General features: G+C 44.7%; 1 protein-coding gene across 2 annotated transcripts in view; it reads left to right on the plus strand.

Moving 5' to 3' along the window:
• Positions 1-24,307, plus strand: part of DNAI4 (dynein axonemal intermediate chain 4) — a 43,178-nt gene extending 18,871 nt beyond the window's left edge. For both annotated transcript variants that reach the window (XM_066597661.1, XM_066597662.1), the window contains exons 6-17: positions 783-922; positions 2,726-2,887; positions 5,085-5,279; positions 7,291-7,424; positions 7,530-7,616; positions 9,780-9,931; positions 12,530-12,684; positions 13,050-13,171; positions 13,503-13,601; positions 17,498-17,724; positions 21,484-21,637; positions 24,173-24,307. In XM_066597661.1, the coding sequence (XP_066453758.1) occupies positions 783-922; positions 2,726-2,887; positions 5,085-5,279; positions 7,291-7,424; positions 7,530-7,616; positions 9,780-9,931; positions 12,530-12,684; positions 13,050-13,171; positions 13,503-13,601; positions 17,498-17,724; positions 21,484-21,637; positions 24,173-24,223 (1,678 nt within the window). In that variant the 3' untranslated portion in view covers positions 24,224-24,307. The remainder of the gene's footprint in view (positions 1-782; positions 923-2,725; positions 2,888-5,084; positions 5,280-7,290; positions 7,425-7,529; positions 7,617-9,779; positions 9,932-12,529; positions 12,685-13,049; positions 13,172-13,502; positions 13,602-17,497; positions 17,725-21,483; positions 21,638-24,172) is intronic.
• The last annotated feature ends 1,771 nt before the right edge of the window (positions 24,308-26,078 follow it).

Consider the following 26,078-nt stretch of genomic DNA (forward strand, 5'->3'; position numbering starts at 1 on the left):
AGGAAAATACTTATCCTAATAAGAAACACAGAAACTAAAGGCTCCTGTGCCTCCGTCTCTGTACGGCATCCTGGAAGATGTTAGGATAGACTACCTAGAGAGGAAAAATAAATTTGCACTAGTGCAACAAGTTAAGCACACAGTAGCAGGCTGCAAACAGCAGCTTAACCTGCTGAGAACCCCGTATAGGGTTAGTGCAACACCCTTGTGCATCTCTCAGCACAATCTAGGAAGTCCACCATAGTAAATGTAAAATAGAAAAGTAGCAGTAAGCCAGCAGTTTAACAAACCACAGGTTCTTGTCCACACGGGACTGAAAAAACACAGGGTGGGAGGCAGGGGCGTAACTAAAGGCTCAGGGGCCATGATGCAAAACGTGAGCTGGGGCCCCTCCTCTATCTGTACCCGTACCCATACCTAAACCATGCTGCACAGAGACAAACTATAATAAAACAGGGCCCCAAACTATAATGCTTTATTCATAGTACTGAGCTCCCTATATGGAGAAGAGAGGCCTTATGGGCCCCCTAAGGCTCGTGGGCCCGGGTGCAACCGCATCCCCTGCACCCTCTATAGTTACGCCCCTGGTGGGAGGAGCTAGACATCCTTCTTATAGGTTCAAAGGGTTCTAGTTAATAGTTTCATAAAAAATGCAATCTGTCCTAATTTTGCAAAGGGGCGGAATTAACCCCTTGGTTGTGTTGCTGTGGGACGTAAGGGGGATGTCTCAATTATAACATAAAGATTACTGAATATAAAATTTGTCTTTCATTTCCATACAGCTTACGCAATCAGACCTATATGGATCTTTGCAAGAATAGAGCCGGAAACGATCGGTACATTGAGAGGATGATGCAGACGCTTAATGGGGCTCCCAAGAATAAAGAGGTTCAGTGCGAACGAATTGTCTGTGAAGATGCTAGTAAGGTTTTATTAGCATTTATGAAATAATCAATCAGCCTAAACTACTATGCGTATTCACATATGTATCTGTCCTGATTATGTTGATCTGCAGCAACATAACCCCGAACGTCGTCTGCTTCGTGCGCAGTGCACAAGATATCTACAATGATCAAAGCTACTTTACCTGTGAAAAATGGTTAACCTCAATTCAAATATTATTTCTGTGCAACCCTGAACTTGGATCTTCTCATATGCTTGGAAGCACTTTGTAACATACAAGAAGAATGTAAAATGGTTTTCTGGGACATTGATATTAATAGTATGTCCTTAGGATAAAATAAATAAATCTTGTTATTTGTATAGCGCCAACTTATTCCGCAGCGCTTTCAGGTAATTTATTTATTACCCCCCACTAAGATGAGTACTCATTTTACCGATCTCGGAAGGATGAAAGGCTGAGTCAACCTTAATCCGGCTACTTGAACCATGTTGGGATTGAACTTACAACCTTCAGGTCATGAGCGAGAGCACCACACGAGGCTCCGGGTAGGCCACCAATGTTAGATTGGTGGGGTCCAGATCCTTGCACACCCATTGATGGAAGGGGCCAGTGAGCGCCATGTCTCCCTTGTTGACTAACATTTTGTAGCAGCTACTTCTGATATTGCAGCTCTCTGCAGTTCAGTCCCGTTCACGTGAGCTGCAGTACCAGGTACATCCACTACTGACTAGTAAGCAGTGAAGAGGATGTGGCTCTAGCCAGATCATTGTGACCCCTTCATTCAGCAGATCAGTGGGGATGTTGGCTGTCAAACTCCCACTGATCTGGCATTATTGGCCTATCCTAAAGATTGCCTAGCAATATTAACATCCCAGAAATCCATTTAAAAGACGTCCTCGTCTATTACGACTGATAGAGCAAACTTCATTAACATGTGATCACGTTTACATCAAGATGGGGGCTTGCACTATTTCTTACCCTGCAATTGAGCTAATCCTCAGTAACCTCTTTTAGAAAAGGGAAGGAAGGGGAGGATTCCTCATGTGTTGGCACCATACTGGGTTATGAGTTTGGCAGATATCTTGCTAACCATAGGCTTTTTTGCAAAACCTAAAGGCCCATTTACATGGAATGATGATGGCTCAAAAATCACTCAAACGACAGTTTGAGTGACAGTTTTCGAGCGATCATCTTTGCATAACTCTAAGTAGCTAATTAGTACTAATTAGAGTTAATGCAGGCGGAGCGGGATACCATCGTGATAGCTCTGAGAACAAAGCAGCTGTTTTGTATATGCAAACAGCTGCATTGTTCTCGAAGCTTTCAGCTGGTGTCCCACTGAGAACTACCAGGGTACCAGGCGAAAGAATGCTATCAGCGCCACCCGCTGGGAAAATCGGTGTGCGCCGCTGATAAGAGTCATCGTTGACTTCTAGTTTGCTAGAAATCAATGATGAACGAATAGTACACGATGGCAGCGCATTACACACAACGATTATCGCTCAAAATATGGCTTTTAAGTGATAATGGTTGTGTCTAAATGGGCTTTATCTTTGTACAATATGTCTGTCTTAATTGGGTTGACGAGCTATCAGGAACATAACGATGTGGCTCAGTAGTTACGATGTCTGTGATTGTCAGGTTCACAACATCTGGAGAGCCATAGGTTGCAGACCAATACCTCATAAATAACTAAATAATGCCCTTCTTAAAAGTCACCATTTATCTAAAGTATAGTAACTCACTGACATACATGTAAAGGTGGACAATGCCAATTCAACATTGCTCAGAATCTCCTCTTGTTTTCTGTTGTCTGTGTAGGTGTCATGGCTTCAGTTTGGGACTTGTATGACTCTTATAACTCTCCAGAGAGCCCGCCAGCAGTGAAGCCCGTCGTAGAGACAACCAGTAGATCAGAGAGCATCACCAGCAGCAGGTCCACCACAAGCAGAAGGACAGCGTCAATGACGTCAGTGGACAGAGGTAGTAATTAGGCAAAACTACATCAGCTGCGAGGATCTGAGTTTTAAAATAAAGTTTTGAACCAAAATCCACACTGTGTTTTCTGCTGCGGATTTAGGCGCGGATCTGCGCCAAAATTCATGTTAAAATCTGCAATATTTGGTGCAGGTTTTGGCGTCATTCCACAGCAGATTTCACCTTGTCAATTGAAGGGGTGAAGTCTTCAGAGGATCTATGTCAAAATCCACACCAAATGATGCAGATATTGACACAGATTTGTATGTTACAGCCAACCGCCATGTGTGAATGCACCCTAAGGGTGGATTCAGACGACCATATATTGGCTCGGTTTTCACGCAGAGCCGATATACGGTGTCCTTGTCTGCAGGGGGTAAAGGATGGAAGAACCAGGAGCAGGAACTGAGCTCCCGCCCCCTCTCTGCCTCCTCTCCACCCCCTCTCCGCCCCTCTGCACTATTTGCAATGAAAGGGGGTGGGGCTAAGTGGTGCGAATTAGCCCCACGCCGTCCCGCCTCTCCCCCATTGCAAATAGTGCAGAGGGGCGGAGAGGGGGCGGGAGCTCAGAGCACTACTCCCGGCTCTTCCAGGCTCCCTCCCCTGCAGAGAGAGAGACGCTGTATATCGGCTGGGCGTGAAAACCCAGCCGATATACGATCGTCTGAATGCACCCTAAGGGTATGTTCACACCTAGCATAAACATTGTGTAGATTTTTCCATAGATTTGCATGTGGAAAACATGCTGCATATTAGTATAGAAAAAAAAACATATTTTAAATTGTCCTGCTGCTGTGTAGTTTTTGTTTTTTTTTAATTTTCAGGATCTCCGTTTATGCTGTGCATTTTCAAAGTGGATTTCACTTCTTCAAATGAGGAGGTGAAATCTTTGTCAAAATGTATGTCACATATGCAAATTTTGATGCAGATCCACACAAAAAAAACCCACCGAATTTCCCTCAGTGGAAATTTTGCTGCTTGTTAACATTCTTGACTTTTTTCTTTTTTTAAAAGGAGTTGTACCAAAAACAACTTTTATACTCTATACACATAGGTGATAAAAGATTCATCAGTGGAGGTCTCACCACTGAGACCCCCACTAATCCTGAGAACTAGGATTCTGTGTTCTCCCTTCCCCTTGCTGTGGGCTTGCTGCATTTCCCACAGTGAAGAAGAGATTGAATGAAGCATCGGTCATGCATACATGGTGCCACTCCATTCATTTTCAATGGGATATTAGAGATAGCCAAGCTCTTGACTGTCTCTGTCAGCCCTATTGAAATTAATGAAGCAGCACCATACATACTGTATGTGCCCATTGCTGTATTCACTCTGACCTCACTGCGGGGAAGCAGAGAGCCCACAGCTAAGTGGAGGGGGGACACAGGATCCCTATTCTCAAATTTTCTTTTTTTTTTTCTATGTGCAGAGTAGAAAAAAAAACTTCTGTTGATACATGGAAACCATCAGCAAGCTGCTGTTGATAGCACTGTTGGTTTATAGCTCTGTTTAGTACTTTCAGTACATAGTGCCTTAGAGTCAGAATTCGCTCATTATATTGAGATTTCAATTACAGATTCAGCATTACAATAACATTACATTCCAAAATGTAATGTAGCTTTTATTTTATGCCCCCTGAATGACGGATGCGCCTAGTTATGATGTGATTTCCTGTTTAAGAACCTAGGGTGTCAGACCTTAATGACAGCCATATCAGTTGGTGCACAGCTTTTCCACAAGCAGATACAATTTAGGAACAGCTGAACAAAAAAATGTTTGACTCCATGGCTTAATTTATTTTTGACCTTTTATTTTAGGGGTACATCCTCTGTTTACACAGCAGTATCTATATGCTGCCCTCTAGAGATGAGCGAGTATACTCGCTAAGGCACATTACTCGAGCGAGTAGTGCCTTAGCCGAGTATCTCCCCGCTCGTCTCTAAAGATTCGGGGGCCGGTGCGGGTGACAGGTGAGTTGCGGCGGGGAGCAGGAGGGAGAGAGGGAGAGAAATCTCCCCTCTCTCCCCCGCCACTCCCCGCCCGCCGCCGGCCCCCGAATCTTTAGAGACGAGCGGGGAGATACTCGGCTAAGGCACTACTCGCTCGAGTAATGTGCCTTAGCGAGTATACTCGCTCATCTCTAATGACCTCTATAGGTTAGCATACAAGTGATGCATCTCCTACTTTAACTCTGTCGTTTCAGACGTCCTCTCCAGCAGCACCACAGATCTAGACAGATTATCAGTTGTCCGTCTTCCAGATGACGATGAGCCAGATGAGAAAGAAATCTTAGAATCCGAGAAGTTCCAGCAAGACCTTTTCATCATGGAGAGAGTTGTGGTAGAAAACATATTTCAGGGGAAACTTGCGGCATATCGGCAGCTACCTGTTATTAGAGGTGCGTTTCCAGATTTCTGCTTACAGTTCTTATATATGCTACATACATGTGTAGCTTCTCTTTATAAAGTGTTAAGGATTGTCTTAAAGGGGTTACGCCACGTTAATCGTGACAAATTATTGATTACCAGGGGCCCAACCAATTGGAGCCCCAGAGATCGGGGGGAGCAGCATACTCCACGTATGCCAGGTGAATAGAGTGGCAGCGCATGTGTGACCGCTGCTTCATTCACTTCTACGAGATGTGACAGAAATATTTGCAAAGATTGAGCAATACCTCTGCAGCGCCACCTATTGGAAGGCAGCGTTCCTGCAAGCCAATGTCAGACTCTTTATACGGGTCTTTGTAACAATGACTGAGAATTGAAAACCAAAAGCCAGAAAGCCATACACAGACAGCTGTTTCAGGGTTTTTGCTCCTCATCAGTGTGCAGTAGGTTTCTGGTTTGGTTAGTGAGAGGCCTGGGATGTAAGTCAGGAAGGGTATTGTCTCTCCTTAAGGAGAGCACCTAGAAGGTGAGTGAGGAGACTTATAAGGCCATGCATGCTCTTCTGGAAAATATGCAAATAAGGAAGATGGAACAATACCTCTGCAGCGCCACCTATTGGAAGGCAGCATTCCTGCAAGCCAATGTCAGACTCTTTATATACGTCTTTATAACAATGAGCGTCTATAGAGATATTTGAGCAAAGTACTCCACTATCTCCATAGACTGTGAATGGAGTGGTGGTTACGCATGCATACTAGAGCTCCATTCACCCAGAGGACCTGGGGTGCGCTGTTCTCCTGATCCCTAGGGGATCCCAGAGGTCAGGCTCCTAGCAGTCAATCATTTTTCACTGTGTGGGTACATGGATAACCAATGCAAATAATAATTCCATGTTCTTAATGAAGCACTGCCATTAGCTATAAGATCAGTCTGAGAATAGAAGAGGAATCTGAGGGAAGTTCAAATTTCCTATCGTTTTCCTGGTATCCATCCCATCTGAAGAAGATAGTCAACCACAAACTGCTGGTCCTAGGGTAGCTTAAGACTTGAGTAACGATCATTCAGATAGTTGCTCAGAAAAGTCGCCCCTTGTTAAGCCATCCTTAGGTTATCAATGATTGATTGTGGAATCTGTTTTAATGATCGGCTATGATTATAGGGTTAAAAAGGCCACTGCTAGTGAATCGGGTTGAGCTGCAGCACCATGTACAGCCACAAGTATGGATGAGCCAACGTGCATGGATAAACATTAGTTCTGATGATTGGCGAGAATCCTGGACACTTGTGGCCATCAAGGTCTTAGTGCCAAAACACAAATCCCTTTAAAGGGATTGTTCCAAGAAGTATAACACCTCCCAGAAGGCGGGGCTTTGGGCAAAGACCTCATTGTCCTGGATCCTGCTATTGGCACCCCTAACAATAAGCTGTTTTTTGCCAGGGGAAGCTGCAACCAGTTACTTATTTTTCTTGCCGCGGCTGGCCTAGGGGAAATGTAGTATCACAGGATGGCCCTCACGCCAATAGCCATATTGTAATACTAGAAAGGCAGTTCGTCCGACAAAACGGGAAGCGTTCTTACTGAATGTCTCTCCGTTCTGGGTTATAGCGTGGGATCCCGATTGGGGGACCTGCTCTAGGATGTTCATATGCCCTAATAAGCCGTACAAACACAGGTTTTGCTTTTGCAACAATCCTTTTAACAAAACATATTGCCATATTTGACTGCAGTGGGCACCTTGATCCCTGCAGTGGGCACCTTGATCCCTGCAGTGGGCACCTTGATCCCTGCAGTGGGCACCTTGATCCCTGCAGTGGGCACCATGATCCCTGCAGTGGGCACCATGATCCCTGCAGTGGGCACCATGATTCCTGCAGTGGGCACCATGATCCCTGCAGTGGGCACAATGATCCCAATAGGGGTGATTTTGTCTCATTATATGTAATATTTAGATATTTTTAGGTGGAGATACTTTTTTTTTGACATTTGTTACATTTTCAATTTTGATACCATTTACATTGCAGATCCAGAAGCTGCAGATGATGCAGAAGTCACACACAAGGTCGTATCTCCTAGTTTAGACAGATTGTGGTCTTTTGTTTGTGAGGTGACCAAAGGACACAATGTGAGCAGCACCTCATGGAACAAGAAAAACCCAGTAAGTGGCACAAGGCATTCAAAGAAGGTCAGGCCACTAATAGAGAACAAGTCCTGATCATTCCTGTCCCAGCTTCTCTAATAACGACACACTTTCCTCATGTAGGATCTTCTGGCTGTTGGTTATGGACAGTTCGGCTATAAAGAACAGAAGGAAGGGTTGGCGTGCTGCTGGTCATTGAAGAACCCAACGGTAAGAAGGACTTTGAGGGAAATAGAGCTACAGTGAGAACTGTTTGCATTAAACTGATGTTTGCAAAGAGTTACATTTGTGGGTGCTATGTCCTCCAATTATGTAAGTTCCTCTTCTTTTACAATTTGGGACTTCTGTCATTTGAAGCCCTGTCTGTCTAAGGCTCTTGCTAAAGCAGGATTGCCAAGAGAGATGAAATCAGTGCTGACCCATTGAAAGCCGCAGACAGACAGGGCTTCCCTCATGCCCCTCCAACCACTGCATTCGTTTTACCAGTGCATTTGGAGGAGCTGTATAGCGGGCACATATAGCACCTACTATAGAGAAGCTCAAAGCTTCTGGTTCCTATGTATTTCTATACAGCGCCATCATCTGCAAGCTATGATTTTGCATGCTGCGCTATTCTTGCTGTCAGATTGAGAAAATTGCAGACGGCATGTCTGACGCCAATGTGAACAGAGCCTTAAAGGGGTTCTCTCACAAAATTAAGTTCTACTCTATCTACAGGATAGATGATCACTTACTGATCAGTGGGGGTCTGGCTCTTGGGACCCCCACAATCCCGAGAATGGCTGTCTGTATTGTCCCTGAAGGGATAGAGTGGCAGTTGCACATATGTGCGGCCACAACATTAATTTCAGTGGGACAGCCAGAGATAGCTGAGCACTCAAACTCGGCTGCCTCCAGTGGGCCCATTGAAATGAATGGAGTAGTGGTGCACATCTTACTCTGTTCAATCAGGGACAATGTGGATGACTATTTTCAGGATTGTGGGCACCAGTGGTGGGACCCCCACCTATCAGGAAGGTATTCCCTATCTCGTGGACACTTTTTTATGGGACAACCCTTTTCATTAGTCAGAATGCTACATTCACCTTTTTGGAGTGATACTACCTCCATATGGATGTAACAAAAGTACTATATTAACCCCTTAAGGGCGAGTCTTTTTTTTCCCCTTTTTTTCCTCCCTACTTTTAAAAAATCATAACTCTTATTTATCCATCATCAGACCTGTCAGAAGGATTGTTTTTTGCAGGAAGAGTTGTAGTGAAAAACCTTAAAAAAATTCTAAGTGGAGAGAAATGGAAAAACGAAATTCCGCCATCTTTAGGGGGTGGGGGTATTATTTCTATGGTGTACACACTGCAGCAAACATGACATGATAACTTTATTCTATGGGTCAGTGTGATTACTATAATACCAAATTTATACTTTTTTTGGTGTACTAATTTTAAAATATAAAATATCTCTGGGAGAAAATAAAATAACTTTTTTTGTTGCTATCTTCTGACAGCCATTAGTTTTTTAGTTTTCCGTCAATTTACCTGTGCGAGGGCTCATGTTTTGTGGGATGCCTGTAGTTTCTATTGGTACCATTTTGGAGTATATATAGCTTTTTGATTGCTTTTTATTACATTTTCTTTTAGATGGGGTGACCAAAAGAACGCAATTCTGGCATTGTTTTTTTTTTTTTTCTAAAGCGTTCACCGTGCGAGGTGAATAATATGCTACATCGATAGATCAGACTTTTATGGATGCAGCAACACCAAATATGTTTTAGGGATTTTTATTTACATTTTCTTATTAGAAATATGGCAAAAAGAAATCTAACTTTTATTACCTTTTACTTTGTTAAATAATTAATACAACTTTTTTAAGCTGATTTTTACATTTTTTTTTTTAGTCTCCATAGGGGACAAGAACTTGCGATATTTTAATCACTCCTGCAGTATGATTTCATTCCATAGTATTACATTATACTGCAATCTGACAGGTAATTGATCAGGCCACGCAACAGGTATGGCTTGATAGGCAATCTGCAGTGGCAGCCCTGGGGGCTTTCAGAAGGTCCACGGCTGCCACGGTAAGCGAACAGCACCCTGCAATCTAATCGCGGGAGGTCGTTCAGACTCCAATTGCTACATTTAAATGCCGCTGTCAGAATTGATGGCGACATTAAAAGGGTTAACAGCTGCAATCATCGGCAGTGCCAATCGGAGCTGTTGCAGGCAGGTGTCAGCTGTAAGAAGCCGCCAGCACCCGCATTGTATGGAGCGCGATCAGCTCCCGATCTCCGTCCATACAAATCCCAAATTCCCAGGGTGTAAATGTACATCCTGGAGCTTTAGGGAGTTAAGAACACTTTATTTGTATCTTCTTCAGTGGCCAGAGAGAATTTATCACTGTGAGAGTGGTGTGACCGCCCTGGACTTCTCCGCATCATCCCCAAACCTGCTGGCTGTTGGCATGTACAATGGTACGGTGGCAATTTACAACGTGCAGAACAAAGACAATGTCCCAGTACTGGATAGCAGGTATGCAGAGAATAAGATCATTCATTGTAAAGTGCCGTTCCCTCAAAAATACCATGCTCATTCTCTCATTATCTAAGTTATCCCTTCCTTATTGCCGCTATGACTACACCGCCTGCGATACTGTTTGTGATATCATCGGTCATCAGTATTTGATCTGTATTTGCTTTCATTGGCATTCTTTTCTGTTGAGCAAAAAGCGAATCCATATTTGCCCAGTTGCAAATAAATCCAATGACAGCAACTGCAGATCAAATACTGATACAATATGGATGCAATTTCATCTTTAACACATCCTTATTACGAATCCATATTATGGACGTGTTACAATACATTTCTGTGAAATTGAAGAGTATGGAGCAAGCTGAGTTCCCATGTGACCGAAAATGTTAATATTTAGAATTTTTAAGGGTATGCCCACATGGTGCAACTACCAGGCCACCGAAATGTGATAACCGTCCAATCAAAAACGACACGGACCTGCTGTTTTACTGCAAGTTGGTGATTTTTTTTTCATATTGTTTGCCTGCAAAATTGTACAGCCAGTAACAATCAATATGAAAACTGCTCAGATTTCGGTAAAACCACATGCCAGCATGGTTTTTGTCTGTATTACAGCCTCTCCAGTTGGCCCTACCCTAAGGACGCCTTCACATAGAGTGTAAATCCTGTTGCATTTCGGCAATGGAGTTTTCTGCGGAAAACCTGCAGCATTTACACTACAAGATATAATAGACAAGATTTTAAAAATTTCGGCCACGTAGAGTGGAAAATGTCTATGTAGAATCCGCAGTATATTTGTTACGTGTGCTGCTGGGATCTGTTGTACTATCTACTCCTAGCAGCACAGCTACAGGTGGTTGAGGGTTAATTGAGCTGGCTGGGTGTGGTACTTCCTACTAGCCAATCTCCTGGATCTGTGCTCACATATAAACCCAGCCTCTGGTCAGTTTGGCTGGGGGAAGGGCCTCCTCTCCACCCCCTCTCTGCCCCTCTGCACCATTTGCAATGAAAGGAGGTGGGACGGGGGTGGGGCTAAGTCCCAAGCATTAGCCCCGCCCCGTCTCGCCTCTCCTCATTGCAAATAGTGCAGAGGGGCGAAGAGGAGGCAGAGAGGGGGCGGGAGCTCAGAGCACTGCTCCTGGCTCTTCCAGCCTCCCCCCCCCTGCAGAGAGAGACGACGTATATCAGCTGGGCGTGAAAACCGAGCCGATATACGGTCGTCTGAATCCAGCCTAAGTCTGTGTCTCTCTGCTTCCCTAAAGATTGTTTGGACACCTGTAGTACTAGTCCTAGTCTGCAGTACACGCAGCCCCCCTTTCCTTATGTCTTATTCTGTGTGTCAGTTGGTCAGTTGTGTGTCAGTCGGTTCCCTATGTCAGCTTGTGTAGCTGACTGTCTATTCCCCCTGGTAGGACACATAGACTTGCTGTGATTTCCATCTGTGTTCATGTGAGCTCTGGGTGGAGTCTGTCTGGGTTTCTATATGTTGCAGCTGGCTGTGTGTCCAGTGCTCTGTTCTGTCCTGTTGCAAGCTTTGCTGAGTGATCTGTGTCTTGCTGGTTCATGTCCGTTTGTACGTTTAAATTCTGTCAGTTTCTTGTCAGTTTGCTGTGTGACCTGCTATCTGTGTCCTGTCCTGTAGCAGCTTTCTGTGTGAACTCTGTCCAGTTCTGCTGGACTCCTGGTTAGTGTAGGGACTAGCGGTATAACCAGGAGCCGTGAAGTGGCCCACTAGCTTCCATGTTTTGTACAAAATGTCAACCAATACCTGGTATTTATATTCAGCTTCTCATCTGTTACTAGTGGTTGCATTGTGGCTGCTCTATGCTGTGTATTCTGGCTCTGTGTATCCTGTGGTTCTGTCTCTGTCATGCAGCATGTGTATGTCTCCTGTTCTGTGGCGTGGCTCCTAGGATCAGCTAGGGCCCAGATCCGAAGACTGCTGGGCATCCCTTATTGGGGCAATGTCCCCGCTTAGGTAGGGCCATGCCATCCTCCCATGTAGCACAGGGTCAGTTTGCTTGAATCCCGTGTGACCTGGTGCTACCTGTGTGCTTTCATCACATCCATTCTATCCCTTTTTGGGTACGATCGTGTGGGCTCCCATGCTTAGGTTGCCCACACGATCGTAACAATATTTCAAATACCCTGCGGATTCTAAATTCGCTGCATGTCCATTTATGCTGTGGATTTTGGTAGTGGATTTTTACTTTTTGAAATGCAGAGATTGAAAGCTGAAAATCCGCACCAAAAATCAAGACAAAATTCACACCATTTAGGCGTAGATTTGGCGCCGGCGGATTTGTTGCCAATTTCCCACTGTGCAAAGTCAGCAGTAAATATTCCCCAAGTGAAGGCATCTTAATGAGTGCTGGTCCATCCACTCTTCACGATCCAACCTGACCCAATCATGGTTTCTCATGCATTCGGACGTTCATAATCGTGATAAGTTCTTTAGAGATCTCAGACCAGCGGGAAATCCAAGGCTTAGCTTAAATGAGAGTACAATGTATAGAATATTCAGCCTTTTTACAGTAACTTTAGGATCCGCAGTCAGTAAAATCTATTTTTGTGGGTTTTTTTTGTTGTTTTTTTTAGTGACAACCCAAATAAGCACTCGTGTCCAGTCTGGCAGGTGAAGTGGATCGAACAAGACAACAACCTAGGGGAGGATAGAGGGGAGATTCTGGTGTCTATATGTGCCGATGGCAGGATAGCAAGGTGGCATATCAGGAAAGGACTAGATTGTAGTGGTGAGTATTAAAAGTTGTGAGACATAAGAGCAACAAAACTCAATGATGGGATGATATATTAGGCGGTATTGTGTACCATCATGATCCAAAGCCGATGTACGTACAACATGACTCGGGTTGGCAACGTAAAGCCATTCACGAGCGTGCGAGGTTGCAGGACTACACGGCAGTATTTGGTCACATGACCTGTGTGGCGGCCAAAGTTGCCCTGTAACCCTAACTTAAAACCCCAGACAGGGTGTCCACTATTATACAGCTGACTGAACTCTAAAGATTACCATCTAGTTACCTCATCGCTGTACAGTAAAGAACACCTCCAGCTCGTGAATGACACTTTCCTTTAGTGCATTTTATCTTTGCGGCAGATCTAATGAGGTTAAAGCGCACAGGAAAAGACCGATTGAAGAAGGCAACCGGAGAAAAAGAGAAGAAGGAAGCGTTTATCTCTCGCCAGGCTCCCGGGATGTGTTTTGACTTCCTTCCAACGGTAACAAGCAGTTAAATAGACTTTGTAGTCTTTCATGTGACTCGTTAAGAGAACATTAATCACATTTACACTTTCTAATATAATGTTGGGTTTAATTTCTCACCATGTAGACAAGAAAGTTCCAATTTACTAACTGTAAGCAGAGATCTCGAAAATGGAAAGTCAGAAAAACAAAGTATAGTAGAGAGTTGGTTTTTGTTCTTGCATTAAATTGGATATTCTTTGGCAGACTTGGAGTCGCCTATTGTAATTACTAATGAGTCTTTCAGAATTAGCCTCCGTATTTACTATGCCACCACCTGAACATGTATGAACTATTTCTCTTTTCCAGGACTCTAACATCTATCTTGCCGGGACAGAAGAGGGACACATACACAAATGCTCCTGTTCTTACAATGAGCAGTTTCTAGATACTTACCGCGCACACAAGGTGAGGTGGGTGGGAGATTTGGGATTCCCAGGTCCCTTGTTCATTGGACACGCCTAACCTCTGCTTCTTTATTTGTAACTGTAACCTATAAATAAGAAATGCCTGAATCATAAAAGAGGTTCTTTGGGTTAGAAAAACCATTTCTATACACTCTATTAGGAAATTCTGTTTTCATAGAGGGGGGTCTTCTTCTCAGGGTCATCATCTTTCGACCAGAGTGGCTATAAAGAGTCTTTTGCTTCGGAAGACATCTCCTGTCATTTATTACACACCCTATTGATATGAATGGACATTGTGTAATGCCTGATTTCTCCTGTAGTGGCGCTGTAGGGTAATTAAATACTCACTGCCAGGTTTCCCATTGATTACAGTTGACTTCTAGTGGTTCGGCAGGTGGACACTTCGTGATCAGCTTATAGTCAAGGGACCCTTCTAACAAAAAGGGATTTTCCAAGGCGGTGAACTCTTAAACCTCTTCATAGAAGTAAAAGACTGAAGGGGTATTTCTAATTTTATATCAAAGTGATCTTTATAGTTTCCCTAGGTTTTAACCCTACCATTAAATGATGGCTCAACTCGGAAGGTGAAAAAGATAGGTACAATATAGAGCCTCCCACATGAAGGTGACCATGTATAGGGTTAAAGTGGTTGCCAGTTTAGAAAACTATTTTATAAAAGCCCTGTTGGGGCATTCTTAGTTAATCGGGAAAGTCCATCATTTTGGACTCCTAAAGCCTTGCTCTGTCACTGCAGGGTACAAGGTCTATGCATTAGGCGTTATAGGGAAACTAATCACTTACTGTTTTCCCCTCAGATTACAGCCCTAGCAGCAGAATACTGTATGATCTGTTCATTTTCAAGGTCCTATCTAACAATCTGTTAGAGTTGGGATTACCACTGGGGCGCCGGAGCCCAGTTGCTGCGAGCTGCTCGTCCGGGTGCTGCGGGGGCCCGGGCTAGTGTCTGTCTGGGGTTCCCCCACTCTGGTGGTTGGTCGCGGCGGCCAGCGGCGTGTCCCGCGTCGAGCGTAGGCGCGCCTGTCCGCTGTTTGGCCGGTTTTATGATCACCCCGAGTTGTTATGTGACTTCTCCCTGCCCTCTGTGCGGGGAGTTGTGCATTTGACCTGGCTGGCCCAGTCTCTCTTTCCAGCGTGTGGTTTTGACCTTGTCTGCCTGCACCTGCAATTCATCTCACCTGTCGTCTTGTGTTTATGACCTCGGCTGTGCATTTGACTCGGACTCTGTTTTCCCCTTTCTGTACTGCGCACGTGTTTTCACGGTTTGACCTAGCTTGTTCTGACTACTCTCTGGTTTGTGTGTTGTGGTGTCCTGTCAGCTACTCTGTGCTCACCTGCGGTCTCCCTGTCCCTCTTCCCTTGGGGTCCCTGTCATTAGCGCAGCGCAGGGCCCCTAAGTTGTCCCAGTTGTCGCCCTGGGGCTTAGCCCAGGGGGGCAAGTAGGTAGGGACATGGGAGAGGGCTGGCGTAGGGATTCCCTGACCATCTGTCCCCGTCAGTCCCTCAACATAAGCTAGCTCAGTGATGGCGAACCTTTTAGAGACCGAGTGCCCAAACTGCAACCCAAAACAAACTTATTTACTGCAAAGTGCCAACATGTCAGGGGGGCGGGGCTTATCACGATGTAGGATTTTTACCTCCATCATTCTAAAAAGGACAGGGCTATTTCAAAATGGACAGGTTGCAGATTTTGACTGCTTTTTGGATGCGGAAATGCTGCAGAATTTGCCACTGAAATTTCCGCTGAGGATATTCTGCAGCATTTCCGCCACGTGTACACATACCCCATCGGTAATAGTGACCCCGCCCCCCCACGGCAGCTCCAGCAGTAATAGTGACCCCCTACAGCAGCCCCAGCAGTAATAGTGAACCCCTACAGCAGCCCCAGCAGTAATAGTGACCCCCTACAGCAGCCCCAGCAGTAATAGTGACCCCCCCCCACGGCGGCAGCCCAAGCTGTAATAGTGACCCCCCCCACAGCGGCAGCCCAAGCTGTAATAGTGACCCCCCACGGCGGCAGCCCAAGCTGTAATATTGCCCCCCCCCCACGGCGGCAGCCCCAGCAGTAATAGTGACCCCCTACAGCAGCCCCAGCAGTAATAGTGACCCCCCACGGCGGCAGTCCAAGCTGTAATATTGCCCCCCCCCCATGGCGGCAGCCCAAGCTGTAATAGTGACCCCCCCCCCCCACAGCGGCGGCCCAAGCTGTAATAGTGACATCCCACGGCGGCCCCAGTGGTAATGCTATTACTACTGGGGCCGTTATAGGGGACACTGTTACTAATAGTATCCCCTATATCAGCCCCAGTAGTAATAATGAACCCCTGAGACCAATATACTTACCCCCTCCTCCTCCTTGTGGAGACGCTGCTGCCCCTCTGCTCGGCGATGCTACTGGCGCTGATCCCAGGTGCACACTGTGACGTCAGTGTGCTGCCGGATGCCTCCTCCCCCTGCTCTTGCGGAACCAAGTAGGAGACGTCAGGGGAAGGGGGACAAGGATCCTGGGTACACACTGAAGTCACAGCGCGCTCCGGGATCAGCACCGCTGAGTGAATACCGACAGGGAAGCTGCAGCCCCCGGCCGGTATTCACTAACGTGGTGAGCGGCCGACGGCGGCATGTGCCAGCAGGAAGGGCTCTGCCTGCCGCCTCTGGCACGCATACCATAGGTTCGCCACCACTGATCTAGCTTTAAGGTTAGAAACCAGACCAAATGCTTCATGGTAAAACTGGATAGAGTTGTTACATTAAAATATCCCAGTCGAATTCTCTGATGCAATTATGAGAAAGGCCCGAGTCTTGTTCCTGGATAATTAGATTTTTCTCATCTTAATAAAGTACGTTTAATAGATTGTTTTGTGCTGATGAAGCTGATTTAATTTAAAAATGACTTTATTCAAACCGAGAGCTGGTGGTGATTCACCTTCCGATGCCTACATGACGTCAGTCTATACATGTGCATGAGTAATATGACTTCTAACCATGTCTGTAGGCTTATGAGACAGGAAGATGTGGGAGTAGAGAGACTAGGGATTGGAGTCGCCTACATATATCTACTTCTTTACAGAGCATGCACCCCCTGAAAAATATACAAAATTAAGAGATTGTTGGCTTGAAAATCTGTTTTTTAAGTCTATTATAGGGTATATCTCACTGCTGGCTCCTCCAGTGAGCTGTAGGGGAACCTAGCAACAAGTGTTCAGCTAGCCTGCAGCTCCTCCACAGGGGAAATTCAGTATTACATGGTGTTTATTGAAATCTACGGGCTGTCTACTTAATTCTTAGGCATGTTGGGTCCCACTAGAGAGAGGTGGTGTCTACATGAGGAAGAACTTGTAAATAGAAACTGTACTTTACTAAAGGTGTTTTCAGGGACTAAGATATTGATAATCCATCCTTCACTGTATACAAGACATATTTTATAGCAGCTGTGGCATAGCATCTCAATTCCATTCGCTTGAATGGTTCTGTCGGTCAATAGTAAATAATGGATATAGGTGTGACCGTCTTAGAGAGGCACAAGACAACAGGGGATTAGCTCAACTTTTCTGTTTTATTGAAACCAGCATAAGTGGAGATGCCTTTCCGGCCTATGGCACCCCTTCCTCAGTATATGCTGGGGCACACTATATCAGAACATGGCAAGAAAAAAAACAGGCGGGAGGGGAAAGGGGGCATTTTTTGCTGATACAAATATCAGGGTGCAATTTCACTTTAAATGAAGATTTATATGTTCAGTTGATTCTTCTTTTACCGAAATGTTGTTATTTTAATAAAATTTACACTCAAGTCATTCAATTTAAAGGGAAGGAAAGAAAACTAAAAGTGAGCTTTTCTGCACTACAACTGTTCCATTTCCTTGCTGTCGCATTGCAGGGTCCCGTGTATAAGCTGGCATGGTCTCCGTTCTGCCCAGATGTCTTTCTTAGTTGTTCAGCTGACTGGTGCATCTATTTGTGGCGTCAGGATATCTTAAAGCCCATCTTAACATTTGCTGCCACAACCAATGCCGTCCATGATATCATGTGGTCTCCAAGTTCCCCGCTGGTGTTCGGGGCAGTCAATGAGAATCGGGTGGAGATCTGGGATTTAAGTGTTAGCACGTAAGTAACATTAGCAGGCAAGTATAATTTAGCAATTTGCAACAGAGGAAATATTTGGTCAACACACTGAAGGGGTTTAATGAAACACTTCTGCAACTTTCTAGTATACTGTTTGTTTCGGTTTCCTAGGCCGATCTCGCAGCTGAATCAGACCCTGTGTCCCGGGGGTGACCCCCGCGTATCTGTGAGATGTCTTCACATGTGCAGTGCAGAGAATGACGCGCTGGTGATGACGCAGATCCGCAGTGATTTCGAAATTGACGTTTCAGAATTGCTGCAGGACCGACTGCTTCCATTGACTGCAATGGAAGCCATCGATGCGAGGACATGCTGTGATTTTTTTTATTTTTTTTTCCCCCGCAAGTGGAAAATTGCAGTTGATTTCCACTCGAGGGCATGGCAAAGTGTTTTGCATAGCATGTCTATGGGCAGTATTTGCACTGCGGGATCCAGAGGTGAACGCTCGCTCCAGATCCCGCAGTGCAGATACGCTAGTGTGCATTGGGCCTTAATATTTTCAAGGTCTCTGTTTGATATCAGTTAATGGGAACATTCTTATTTACATCCAGTGCAAGAAACATGGAGTTACACTTGTCTCCAGTACTGCAAATCCTCTAAACTAGTGTCAGGACTTGAGGCTGATACAATGTAACAGTACAGGAAAAATGTAACAAACATTCAGGACAGGAGAGGGATTCCTGCTACAGGTGTGTTTAGCTCACAGAGGATTGTCTGGAATGGATACAGTTGTAACAAACCCTCAGTGGTGAGAAGTGTTTTCAGCTTCTGGATGTAAGCAAGAATGTTCTCAACCAGTGAAAACAAGAGAAGAACTTACGGGTCGATCACACAAGTATATTTTTTTTGTCCATGAGCTGTCTGTATTTTTTACTGACTGAATACAGCCAGCACACAGACCCATTAACGTGAATCCGTGTATTCAGATGTGCGGTTTTTTATATGGACCGATGTTGTGCGTAAAAACATTTAACCGCATGTCTTATTTTAGTCCATATTCATGGATCAAAATTGCCCATGAAAATACTGTGGGAGTAGATAAAAAGGGAGCGAACACGGATGTTACAAGAACGCGCAGAAACAGAATTCTAACACTTTTCTGGATTGCAGCATTGAAAATGGCGTTTTATTTAAATATAATGAATTAAAAAAATCTTCCAAAATTACGCTTCTATGTTTTAACCAAGGTTTTTTTTCATAGCAAGCTACGGAAGCGTAATTTTGGAAGATGTTTTTAATTCACGACATTTAAGTGAAACGCAGTTTTTATGCTGGAATCCACGGAAATGCTGGAGTTTTATTTCTATATCACCAAGATGGGCGACCTTCTTGCATCATTTATTGCTATATCACCAATATTCACTTAATGGGGTACCACTAGGGAAAAGTGATATGGAAAAGAACCTGGGGGTACTAGTGGATAGTAGACTAAACTGGAGTAACCAATGCCAGTCAGCTGCTGCAAAGGCAAATAAAGTCTTGGGGTGCATTAAAAGAGGTATAGGGGCGAGGGACGAGAACATTATCCTCCCACTATATAAGGCACTTGTCAGGCCTCACATGGAATACTGCGTACAGTTCTGGTCACCGGTGCTCAGGAAAGATGTTACAGTGCTGGAGGGGGTCCAAAGAAGGGCAACTAAACTAATATATGGAATGAGGGGACTGGAATACCCAGAGAGGCACCAAAATTGGGATTATTTACCCTGGAAAAAAGATGGCTAAGGGGTGATCAAATAGCTATATATAAATACATGAGGGGTCAATACAAGGATCTCTCCCGTGATCTGTTTATACCCAGGACTGCGACGGTAACAAGAGGACATCCGCTACGTCTAGAAGAAAGCAGGTTTCATCACCAACACAGAAGGGGGTTCTTTACTGTAAGAGCAGTTAGACTGTGGAACTCTCTGCCTGAGGATGTGGTGATGGCAAAATCCATAGAGGAGTTTAAAAGGGGACTTGATGTCTTTCTGGAGTGGAAGGATATTACAGGATATAAATCTAAGGTTATTTGTTAATCCAGGTATACAGGCAGGTAGAAACAATTAGGGGTTGATCCAGGGAACAGTCTGATTGCCATTAGGGAGTCGGGAAGGAATTTTTTCCCCAAAAGGGCTAATTGGCTTCTGCTCTTGGGGTTTTTTGGCTTCCTCTGGATCAACACAGGAGGATAGACAGGCTGGACTAGATGGACATTGTCTTTATTCGTTCTTACATACTATGTTACTATGTTATTGATGGTGTCCCTGCATATATCCGTTGCAGTTTATATGTGCGCTGCATATTACCAGAAGACAGTGAAAACCCCAAAAATTGCATCAATGGGGTCGCCTTGCATATTTTTTTTTTGTGCTCGTCAAAAACGGATGACACACAAATAGAACACGGACATTTAAAACTGCATATACGCAAAACAATGTACAACAAAAACATACACAATGCAACAAAAACGTGCAGTTAAATTGGTCCATTTATCATGAACCAAAATTGCATACGTCTGTTTGAGTCCTTAAAAATGGTGAAACACAACATATTGTAAAAAGCTGCCAGCTGACGAGTTAAAGGGACATAGTACCTTATTAGCAACCTTGCCACTTCCATTGCTCCATGGTCCCATTCTGAAGCTCACATGCCCACTGTAGGCACCTTCAGTGGTGGACAAGGATCAGCACAGGCACTCTGACCATTCTGTGGCTACCCATCCCCATATACAGTACTTTTTACTGGCCCACAAGCTGCCCATGGCCTGTAGAACACAAGAAAGGAAGTATAAAATAATAACAAGATGGTACAGGTGTCGTCCGGTTCTGTTGCATCGCATTTTCCCCGTGGTCTTTCCGAATTGCTGAAGGTATGATAAGGAAATATGAGCCATGCTGCATATTTGGTGGAATTGTCCTAATAGTGCATCTTTTTGGGATATAGTGTTCTCCACTTACAAGGAGATTACGAAACGCTCTATTACTCCCTCTCTGCAGATAGCGCCCCTGTCTATACTACCTGGTTTAATGTCTACCATCAAAAAAGACCTGCTGGCTGTGTTTCTTTCTAACAGCCGCAAACTCGGTCATACCGAGATATTGGAAAACACAAAAGATCCCGACAACGGTCGAATGGATGCAGGAGGTTAACGAGTTGATGACTATGGAGGAGTTGGTAGCGGAGGTCAGAGGAGAGGGACGGTCGCGGGAAGTTTATACACATTTGGAGTCCCTGGATGTATTTCCAGAGATCCCCGGAATGTCGGAGATTGATTGGCAACTCTTAGGCAGTTGTTTAGGATTGGTACATTGGCGAGTGAGGAGGGATAACTCTGGATGGTCGTGGACTAATATCTCCCCCTTTATCTATCCTTATATTAAGTATCCCCCTATTCCACTGAGGTGTACAAGGTGTGTGGATATTTTCTTTCCCCTCCCTCTCCCTATTAGGGTATTTTAATTTGGGTAGTCATACTTGGAGCTAAGATATAGGAAAGCTCAGAGTTGGGTTTAGAGAAGTACAATTCTCGGCTCATTCAATGGAGGTTGAAATTGATTGAAATTTAGCAGTCTAACGAGGAATTTATCACCTCTGGTATCTAATCAATAGACTGGGTTCTGACATAATAGGTGATATGCTAAATGCTAGATATTGGAAATATCATTTGTCAGGAAAATTGTCTTTTTCTGGTTTTGTTAAAACAAAACTTTTTTCCATAAAAATTGATTAAGCATAAAAATGTCCTCTTTTTCGCAGCTTAGATCCATTCATCGTCAGCTCCGCCAACCCAGGGGTGAAGCTTACAACCCTTTTATTTGCCAAAAATACAAATTGTGTCCTGGTAGGAGACAGTGATGGACAAGTTAGTGTGTATACGCTGAGGAACGTGCCACGTGCTGAAGCATCACAGGTGAGTCACATGTATAATGACATATACTGTTCTACTGGTGGATTAGAGCCTTAACGATGTTGGGGATAAGCGCTCCACTAGTCTGAGTAGCAGCACTGAGCTGAACTAGTCTAAGGCTGCTTTCATGCCTGCGTCAGGGTCCGTTAAGGGTTTCTCTCCATTTTTGGAGGAGAGAAACTGAAATAAAATGGACAAAGCAGATCTGTTTCTTTCCCATTGATTTCAATTGGGTTCCGAAAAAAAAACAAAAAAACGGAAAGCCAATGGAAAGGCTTCCATTTACTTCCATTCTGTCGGGTTTCCATTTTTTTTGACAGAAAAATAACGCTGCAAACTGTACTATTTTCCCAATCAAAGAAAAGAAAACCATGAACCCTTCTTGGGGGTCTATTTTGCCCACTGATGCAAGAGTGGCACAACTGGAAACCGTGCAACTATGAAGAGTAGCGTTCATTGTTGGAAAGAGCAAAAAATCGCTAGGTGCAAGGCCAGGCGAGTACCGAGCATGAGGAACCATGTAAAAGTTGTGAAGAATTCCCTGAATAATAGCCGCCCAATGAGCAGGAGCATTGACCTGATGGATTCGTGGCACCCATGTAAAGTATTAGATGCAGAATAGGAAAAAGGGACTAAGCAAAACCCACATGGTAAAAGTGGCCAAAGAGAAGGCAAGGACCATATGGGTGTAAAGTGTACAAGATATTGCGGCGGTGCTGCCGACAGGATACTGCTCCACCTAAGTGGGCTTGGGTAAACGGAGAGACAAAAAACTGCTGATTCAGTGCATTAAACCTCTTCATCAGTTTAAATGGATTACGTACTAGAAGTAAGCAATGATAGATGAAGAAAAGGGTTCAAGCAAAAAAAAAGGATTAGAAAAGGTAAAGTATATAAAACACACGTGTGAGAGGTACCAAAGCAGGAATGTAAAATTACAGTTGCAGAATCAAATAAAAGACAAATAAAAAAATCCTTCAACGGAAGGTGTTTATCCAATAATAGTAGTAATAAAAAGTATACTGAGAAAAGACTTGATCCCACTATGCTAATTGCTCAGCCCGGCATTGTTGGGTATGACATTGGACTTTGTAACATGCTAGACACCCTAATATATTCATTCTGCTGATGTGCAGTCCACCAATACAATTGGATCAGTTTTACGTATTCACTCTTTATTCTGCTATTTTATGCCCTGTGTGTCTTTTTTTTAATATACTTTTTTATTACTATTATACTTTTATTATAAACCCCTTCCGTTCAATGGATTTTTGTTTTTTTTACTTGATTCTGCAACTGTAATTTTACATTTCTGTTTGGTACCTCACATGTTTTATATTTTCTACCTTTTCTAATCCTTTTTCTTTTGCTCGAACCGTATTCTTCATCTATCATTGCTTACTTCTAGTACGTAATCCAGCTGAACTGGTGAAGGGGGTTTGCCCCAAAACATGTTTTTCACGCAGGATGGATGGTGTGCACAGATTCTACAGAAATACCAACGTTTCATGCAATCACTTCCATAATCAGTCGGCGGTCCTTCATATCCACTTGCGCAATCATGTTGTCAGACCGGCCGGTGCGTGGCCGAGGCTCGTTTGGTTTGTTCTCACACAACGTTTGGCCTTCTTTGAACTGTCGCACCTACGAACCATGACACCTTCAACCCCATGTCTCTCTCAACTGACGATGAATGTTCAATGGGTGTCATTCCACGCAAGTGAAGAAAACAGATGATTCCGGGCTGTTCTTGGGACGTGAACCATTTTGAGTATTGAAAACGCCTCTAACTCCAGCCGCTGCCACGTGGGTCCCGTGTGCCGGACGATGCTACCATCGGCCTCACTCATCCCCGAAGAATGTCCCCGTCTTCTAAAATGTGTGCCAAGTTTCTTTCTGCTCCTATTCCTGATGATCAGGAGATCTTAGAACTTTAATGCAGCTCTGTATAATGCAGACTTATATGCTGTTCCAGGTTTTTGGTAAGCTGTTTGACAATCCCTGTAGGCACTACTGGCAGTGGTTGCCACTAGTGATGAGCGAGCATACTCGCGGCGGGCAGGGAGTGGTGGGGGAGAGCTGGGAGGAATGGAGGGGAGATCTCTCTCTCCCTCTCTCCCCCCGTGCTCACTGCCGCAACTCACCTGCCACCCGCGCCGGCAGCCGAACCTTTTCTCTCGAGCAGGCAGGTACTCGCTAAGGGCAATGCTCGCTCATCTCTAGTTGCCACCTTTTAAATTCACGTTAGAGCGCTAAAAATGAACGGCTGACTGATACGCAGTAATAATTCCGATCCTCTGGCTGATTCAATTGTCAATTTTAGCAGCGTACTTGTTTAAACCGGAGGGGAGAGATCATAAATTCCTCACATGCTGAACCTCTCGCACATTTTACGGTGTTTATAGGAAGAAACACATAAAAATCACTTGTATTCTTCAAAAAAGCCCCTTTACCCAATGACTTACGGCTTCTAAGTGCAATTTTATGGTGGACGTCTGGATTTATGACAACCTGAACATTTCTTCTTCTCTCTTACAGATGAATGCATTATATGAGCTAATTAAAGCAACTCTGGCAAGTCAGCTGTGAAGTGTTGGCAAGAACCGTCTCTCAATGGGCAGAACCGGAGATATGGAACCGAAGCAATAAAATATATGTAAATTTACAATGTGACCCGACTGCTGTGTCTGTTTATGAACAAGGGGCGAATGTTTCCACCTGCACTTCACATTTGTTATCACCTATTCACAGCATGTTAGATTAGCAGGTCCCGGTCTCTAATTCTTCCTATCTGGTCTACAGCAGTAACAACGGGGAAAGGAATTCCCCATCTAGTGATGAGCAGGTATCCCAGAGGTCAGACCACTACTGAGCTAAGCGGTATTCTGGGACTTATTGATGACCTATAGATCATAAGTGGGGATATACCGTTCCAGATACTCGCCAACCGGCTGAATCCCAAGGTCGCTGTCACTGTGGTCGGCAGAGGAAGCAGATTGCGATGACCGTAATGCAGCAGCCCAGGTTGGAATTCCAGGCACAGCTCCCATTGAGTTCAACGGGAGCTGCATCTGCAATACTAACCCAGGGCGTTGCTATGGTCAGCGCTTTCTGCTTCCTCCACTGACCGCAGTGACAGCAGCCCTGGGAATCAGTTGATCGGTGGGGATCATGAGTGGCAGGGTTCTTGTTTCACCTTGGGGAAAGTGATACAAAGGAATAGGGAATTTTATAGACCATACAAGGATATTCAAATTGGAAAATGTCTCCACAGCACCTCCAACTTGTAACATGACGAGGGATGTGAGTCAAGCTTGAGACTTCTCAATAAGAAAAATATACCCATCTACAGACAGCCGTTTCGTGAAGCTTGCTTCACCTCTTTCCACAGTAGGGTTAGACATAAGGAGAGCTAGTATTAGGGACAGTGTTTCTCTGGTCATTATTTTGGTTCCATATCATCTATTCCAGTCTCCACTGTCCATTTCATTATCTTCCAGTTACCAGCACTTCCTGTCCCTGCCATCTAATGGAGAGTCCTGGGTATCATCTGTGTTCTACCGTGTTGATACATGCTTCATATAAACATTTTTGTCATATCAAGTTGTTACAGTATGTGGTTCAACTGTATGTCCTATGGCTATATGAGTACTGGGAGACCCTGGTTAGTACCCAGGAAAGGCGACTGCTAAAAGTAAAGTTGCATTCTGCTGTTTAGTGTCCAACCAGCATCGTTACAAAACCCCAACTTTGGGCAAATGCCAAGGTCCACTGGCTTTGGAGAGCCCACAATGAGCTGGGTTATCATGCTTCGTGCCTGTCAAGCTGAGGGCTGGTATAGACCAGGGCCCAGTGTGAAGTGCCCACATATGCCTGGAGCCAGCCCTGGTGAATGCACCGCTGACCCAGTAGATGTGACTATTAACAAGCATCTAGAAGCCATTATTTCCTTTGTCTTAGCATTTAACAATTACCGTATTTTTCGTTCTATAAGATGCACCGGACGATAGGGGGAAAATAGGGCAAAAATATTTTTAACTCACCCAGGGACAGTGCCGGGCGACGGAGCAGCAGAGGTCTGAAAAACTGGAGCTCCATGTCATAGCGGTGCTTGTGTATGGCAGGAGCAAGGGAAGAAGCCGTTTGGTGGAGGCGGGGAAGCAGCAGCAGTTCCCGCCGGCGCTCACCACCACCAATCAGCAGTATGTATGGGAGACAGTGGGGAGGAGAGAAAACTGCTAACTGATCACACATTTGTGCGTGCGATCGCGCGTTTAACGCTTTAAGCTCATGATCCCGCGAACTCGATGAATTTCGACACATTCGCTCTATTAGACGCAGTGACTCCCCCCCCCCCCCCCCCCTCCCGCTTTGGAGGGGAAAAAAGTGCATCTTATAAAGCAAAAAATACAGTAGTACATAAGAATTACCCCTGTGGCAAAAA

This window comes from Eleutherodactylus coqui, chromosome 3 (genome assembly GCF_035609145.1).
Source record: "Eleutherodactylus coqui strain aEleCoq1 chromosome 3, aEleCoq1.hap1, whole genome shotgun sequence".
Lineage (NCBI taxonomy): Eukaryota > Metazoa > Chordata > Amphibia > Anura > Eleutherodactylidae > Eleutherodactylus > Eleutherodactylus coqui.